The following is a 6,898-nucleotide window of genomic DNA, read 5'->3' as shown; positions in this document are numbered from 1 at the left end:
AGTCAAGACAGTGTAGATGACAGAGAAAGCCTTATTAAGTTCCTGAAGTGAACTTGTTTTTTGGTAAACCATACACAATCACTATGGTCCCATAAAAGAGTGTAACCACAATGAGATGTGATGAGCAAGTAGAAAATGCCTTCTTCCTCCCAACAGAAGATGGAATTCTTAGAACGGTTCCTATGATGTAACCATAAGAGGAATGGGTTAAAAGAAAAGGTGGCAATCCAACTAGGAATGACACAATGAATATCAGCAGCTGGATCTTGAAGCTATCACAGAAGAAATGGTCAATCACATTGGGTCCACAGAACATTAACTGTGTCATGAAATAAGTAGTTAAAGAGTCAACCAGAAATCCAATGAGCCAAGAACCAATTGCGAGTTGTAGGCAGGATCTGATCTCCATTAGTGTTGCATAATGCAATGGCTTACATATTGCTAGATACCTATCATATGACATGACAGCAAGGAGATAGAATTCTGCAGTAGCCAAGCCCCCAAAGAAATATAACTGCATAAAGCATGACTTCACTGGCATAGATCTATAGTAAAGTTATGGTATGAAAAACTTTCTTTTCTAATTTCCCCCCAGACCTGAAAACATCTCTTTTCTTTGCCACTTTAAAGTACTGTATATCTGATCATGAACATTATTTTACTTTCTTACCCTTTTCTTTTAGAGACAATGAAAAAGTCTGTCCATAGAGGCAACACTTAGTTGTTTAATTTATAGTGGTTTGTGTTCCAGGTGACTTATTCTCAGTTGTCTAGAGAATAAGTCAGCAGTAGAAGCACACAAAGAATCATTAACTCCCTGGGCTATACTTCTGCTAATGAATTAGCATAAAATTAACTCAGTGTAGGTACATTAGAATGACAGAATAGTTACTGGATCTTGACGCATTGCTCAGGGACTCAAATAATGTGATTCTGCCCCCACAAAGCCCCTCATGTTTACAGGTATTTGTATATCTGCCACACATTACATTGTACATGGTAGTCTGATTGAGGAACACGTTTATCACTTTTTGATATACTAGTTGAAGGCCCAGCAAAAATTATAAACAGAATGAATGGGTTTTGTTATTGTTACATGTGACCTTTCTTCCTTTCCACATACATTAGTCTCCTTTCTCTCCCTTCTGCCTCTCTTCCATTCTGTGCACCTGTAGAAGGCCCCTCTTCACCTCTCCTCCTTTCCTCATCCATCCTTCTTTTTCCTTCTCCAGGAAAACTTCAATTGAGTGGCCGCATTCACTGTTTCCCTCCAGAGATGCTGGTGTCAGTGAGAGGTGCCAATGCCATGAGGGTTGCCAATGCAGCCCTGCCATTTGCTCTCACTGCCTCCACCCATTGCCAGACTGCCTGCTTGCTCACCCACCACTCTATAGCCCCCACTAGCTAATGGAAAATAAACCACCTGCTTTGCCCCTCTGCTGGCCAGCTGATGCAATATTGCCACCTGGCATGAGCATGGTATTGCATTAGCCTTCCAGTGCAAAGCAGGTGGCTGACACCAACAGCTAGCAAGGGACAAAAAGCAGCTGGCAGGTTAGCTAGCAAGCAGTGGAGGCAGCAGCTAACTAAGCAAAGAGGCACGTTTAAAAGTGATGATTCTCTTTATTTAGCGGGGAAAGAGCAACTGGGCCTATTCCTCCCCAGCACAGCATCCCTCCAGTGCTGTTGCTGGTTATGTTTTTTCCTAATGTTTCTTTTTTAGATTGTGAGCCCTTTGGGGACATGGAACCATTTTATGTATGTATGTCTGTCTGTCTGTCTGTCTGTCTGTCTGTCTGTCTATGTAAACCACTTTGGGAACTTTTGTTGAAAAGTGGTATATGGCAGCAAATTGTAGGTCCAGCAAGTGGTGAGGGAGATGAGTGGGCATGTGGGTTTGGTAAGTGGGAAGGCAGTGATGGTGGTGGTGGCAGTGGCACTAGTAGCAGCCAAAAATTCAGTTACTTTGGCACCACAAAATAAGAGGGGAACAGTCAAGTCTTGAATATGGATTGACTTCAGGACAGATAGGTAATTTTGTGTCCTCCTGTCTAAACCTACTGTTGTATTCTATTAACTATCTTTTACGTTATGTTGTTTAGAAGTTTGTCTGACAGGAGATCCCAGTGGCCTTTGGCTGGGTTTATGGGAGTTGAAGTCCAATAATATCTAGGGACCCAACGTTGAGAATCCTTGCTGTAGTGTGTGTGTGTGTGTGTGTGTGTGTGTGTGTGTTTGGGGGGTGGAGTCAGAAAGGAAAAGGGAGGGAAAGGGAAAGGAGAAAATGGAAATGTTTCTGAATAAACTCTTAGTTAATCTATATAAGATTATTTTGTGTTTGTCAGAGATTCAGCTATAATACCTACTCTACTGATCCTTGAGTTCAATAAATGTCAAATAAATAAATAAATAAATAAATAAATAAATAAATAAAAAAAATTTAATTACACACACACAGAAGACATCCTTAAAAATGAAAACAAGACACTGTATTCATAGAAAAATGCTGACAATGCAGAAGCATCTTTGATATAGCATTTTTTATCTCCTTGTTTCTCATGCTGTAGATCACTGGATTCAGCATGGGTGGAAGTATGGAATATATCAGAGTAATAGACAAATCAAGATACGATCGGGTGTTAGAGGTGGGCCTAAGGTAAGCAAAGCTTCCAGAAAATAAAAATGTGGAAAAGACAATGAGATGGGGAAGGCAGGTAGAGAAGGCCTTTTGCCTTCCCTGCGTAGAGGGGATTCTCAGCACAGCAGTGAAAATGTGGACATAAGTTACAATGATGAAGATAAAGCAACCTAAACCAATGAGAACGCTTAACACAACAACTCCAATTTCAATTAGGTATAAGTCAGAACAAGCAAGCTTAAGTAACTGTGGGATTTCACAGAAGAACTGGTTGACAACATTGGAACAGAAAGGGATTGCAAATGTGCCACTAGTATGTAACACTCCATAGAGAAGGCCTGCAAACCACACACTAGCAACCATTTGGATGCAGGCCTGCTTGTTCATTACCATTTCATATTGCAATGGATTGCAAATGGCAACATAACGATCATATGCCATGACGGTAAGAAGGAAGAAATCAGATGCTATAAAGAAGAAAAAGAAGAGGACTTGAGCAACACATCCAGAGTAAGAAATGTGCCTGGTATTCATGAGGGAATTAGACATGGATTTAGGGATAATGACAGAAATAGAACCAATATCTTGCATGGCCAAATTCATCAGAAAGAAGTACATGGGTGTGTGCAGGTGACGGTCAAGAGCGATTGCAGAAATAATGAGAAGGTTGCCAGACACAATTCCTAAATACAAGACCAGGAACACAGTGAAAAATAGCATCTGCAGTTCTCGAACTTCTGATAAATCCAGGAGCAGAAATTCAGACATGAAGGTTTTGTTGAACATTTTCCACCCTGTGGTTGCATGATGCCTATACAAGGAAACACAAAGAATACTGACTACAATTAGAGCCTGGTTTTATTCAAAAATTATCCACAGCAGTTGATCATTATTTACAATTAACAAATCTGTGTTGTTTGACCCGCTGTTCAGAGGTTTTACATATATTACTGCTGCACAGCCTGCTTGCCTAGAGATATCATTAGTGTAGGCAGGTGTATGCAGACCTCAGGAAATAATAACCACTGTAATATCTGCTTTGGTCCCTTAAAAAGGATTATTTGTGATACTAGTTTTTTCTATTTAATTTTTTTCCTAGTCCACTGAAGCTGTGATCTTATGCACAATAAATCCCATTGAACACAGTAGAATATATACCTAGGTGTAAGCCCTATTATTATGAACCAGAAGAATAGGGTTTACTCCTAGGTATACAATCATAAAGCAATGCACCTAATTCTGTGCTTTTTAATTTATTTTTGTACTTTCAAAGTCTCTCATTGCAGTGGTGCATCCTTGCTCTGTAAATTGTTATTGTCATTTATGTAGCAATAGAGAAGTGGCAAACAAGAAAATTATTTTTCCCCCAAAGCTGATACAAATTTTCAGGTTACTCCCCCCCCCCCTGTATCCCAAGACAAAGAAGATACCAATTTTCATGTTATATATTTATTTTTTATTTATTTTATTGAATTTCTGTACCACCTGATATAGACCTCTCTAGGCGGTTTTCAACTTTACGTTGATACTCAACCAAATACATTTTTAATGTCAATACAAAATACTAATAAATATTTTAAATGCTATATTATTTTGAAAGAAACATTAATTTAATGTCTAGTCTGTTACTTGGGAATCAAATTACATGCCACCGATCTATGGCCACGCACAGGTATGATATACCACTGGGTCTGTCATGTGGGTTAAGAGACTTTTAAATGTGGCTGTAGAAGATATAGAACTACCATGTGGAAGCTTTTTGTTTTTGTCAGTATGGCAACTTTATGTCCACATTATATATAAAGAGGCCCCTGGAAAGTTCTAAGTTTAATGCTGCAGTTTTGTTATATATAACTTACTAATTTAATTTTCATTTCCCCCCCTAACCTGATCATTGCTTCTCTTTGCCACTTTCAAGTACTGTATATCTGACCATGAAAATTTGCTTTCTTACCTTTTTCTTTTAGACAATGAAAAAGTGTGTCCATAGAGGCAATAAGTTGTCATTTAATTTATACACGTTTTGTGTTCCATGTGACTTATTCTCAAGTGTCTAGAGAATAAGTCAGCAGTACAAGCACCCAAAGAATAATTAACTCCCTGGTTTATACTTCTGCTAATGTAATAAAATTAAGTCAGTGGTAGGTACATTAGAGTGAGAGAACAGGTACTGGATCTTGGCTCATTGCTCAGGGACACAAATCATGTGATTCTGCCACCACAGAACCCCTCATGTATATGGGAGTTTTCATGGAGCATTTCTGCCACACAATACATTATACATGGTACTGTGATGGGGGTCATGTTTATCAAATATTGATATACTATTTGAATGCACACAAAAATGATGGACAGCATGAGGGGGAACAGATTTCATTTGTATGTGTTACCTTTCTCCTTCCCTTCCCTTCCTCTTCCCTTATCCCTCTCTCTATTTTTTTCATTCTGTGTGCCTGGAGAAGTCCTCTCCTCCTCCTCCTATCCTAATCAACCCTTCCTTCTCTTCATCCTGTTCCCTTCTTCTGTCCATCCCTCCTGATGCTCCCCTTCTTCACTCCAGCCCCCTTTCTTCCAGAGTTCTCTTACATTTATTTATTTCCGTCTTCTTTCTTTTCATTCTTCAACCCCCTCACTTTCCATATCTGCATTTCCTTTGCCTTTGTTCTCTATTGCAGACCAGTACCCCACTTTTCTGTCTCACAATGGAATCTGGTCTCATAATGGGTGAATAAAATACTGAAAGCATCATACTCAGATCATGTGAGCAGCCAGAGTCTGGACACCAGAAGACAGAGATGGCATTGGAGATAAGGAAAGACATGACCGTTAGGTAGATCACATAATGTGGATGAGAATTTTTGTTTATTTCATGCACTAAGTTCAGTCTAAACTAAAAGAATTATATACATTTGACACCTGAAAAATCATCTGCATTCCAAAAGTTCAGACAGTGAGACTCCAGTCGCTTGATTTCTCATGCTGTAGATCACTGGGTTCATCATGGGTGGCAACATGGCATATAGGACAGCAATAATCAGAACCAGATCTTTGGGAGCCTTGCCAGGTGGACATATGTAGGCAAGAATACCAGTGCAGATAAACAAGGTGACAATAATGGAGAGGAGAGCTGGTCTTGTGGTAGCAAGCATGACTTGTCCCCTTAGCTAAGCAGGGTCCACCCTGGTTGCATATGAAAGGGAGACTAGAAGTGTAAGCATTGTAAGATATTCCCTTCAGGTGATGGAGCCGCCCTGGGAAATCTATAGTTCCCAAATATCAGAGAATTCCAGAAGAAGGAAAGAGTGGTTTAGTGGTTTGGATCAGTATTGTTCCTATTAGAGGAAGCAGGAGAGAGAGAATGGAAATTACTTATTGGAGATTAGCCTCTTTCATATATTTTTGTAGGTTTAATAAGAATTTAAATTTAAGACATTGATGACTGCAGTGTGAAGGATGGCTTGCATATATCATGGGGTCAGCTAGGATGGAATATTGATATTATAGCAGATACAACGCTTTCCAAGGAATCAGCTCACACATTGATACTACCTCAGATGTAATTTTTCCATGCAGTCAGCTGACACTTAGATATTACCTCAAATGGGCTTTCCATAGAGTCAATTCGCACATTGATATTATGTATGTATGTATTACATTTCTATACCACCACGTGCCATTATCTCATGGCACTTTACAATGTGAACAGTAAAACCAGAATTAAAACCAAATCAAAACCAAATCAAAACAATTTAAAACAGCAGAACAACAATAAAAACCAACTTACAGCTTATAAAAGGCTTTGTGAAATAAATGTGTCTTGAGCACTCTTTTAAAACCTGCTAGATGGGGAAGTTCTTACAACAGGACATTTCTTCCAAAGCCTTGGGGTAGCTATAAAAATGGCCCAACCCTGTGTCACCACCAGATGATCTGGGGGCAGCTGTAGGCAGACCTCTCACAAAGATCTTAATAGATCTTCAGTTTGCCCCAGATACCAACCTGGCTGCCACATTTTGTACCAATAGCAGTTTCTGGATTACTTACAAATGTAGCCCACATAGAGTGCATTGCAGTAGTCAAGTCTGGAGGTTACCAGCAAGTGTACTACTGTTTTTAGGCCAATCTCCAAAAAATGGTTGTAGTTGGTGTAACAGTCTAAGCTGATTAAATGTACCCTTGCCACTGCATCAACCTGAGGAACCAGAGAGAGGCCTGGGTCAAGAAGTACTCCTAGACCATGTACCTGTTCCTTCTGAGGGA

At 39.5% G+C, this 6,898-nt stretch overlaps 1 protein-coding gene across 1 annotated transcript; it reads right to left on the bottom strand.

Moving 5' to 3' along the window:
• Nucleotides 1-2,467: 2,467 nt before the first annotated feature.
• Nucleotides 2,468-6,028, bottom strand: LOC128331084 (olfactory receptor 14A16-like). The gene is made up of 2 exons (XM_053264445.1): nt 6,011-6,028; nt 2,468-3,418 (listed from the first exon to the last, which is right to left on the bottom strand). Exon 2 carries the CDS (start codon nt 3,404-3,406, stop codon nt 2,468-2,470), a length of 939 nt encoding a protein of 312 aa, XP_053120420.1. The 5' UTR covers nt 3,407-3,418; nt 6,011-6,028.
• Between the last annotated feature and the right edge of the window lie 870 nt (nt 6,029-6,898).

This window comes from Hemicordylus capensis, chromosome 6 (assembly GCF_027244095.1).
Source record: "Hemicordylus capensis ecotype Gifberg chromosome 6, rHemCap1.1.pri, whole genome shotgun sequence".
In the NCBI taxonomy this organism is placed as follows: Eukaryota; Metazoa; Chordata; class Lepidosauria; order Squamata; family Cordylidae; genus Hemicordylus; species Hemicordylus capensis.
Note: the sequence above shows the minus strand (reverse complement) of the source record. Positions and strands in the feature narration are given on the sequence as shown.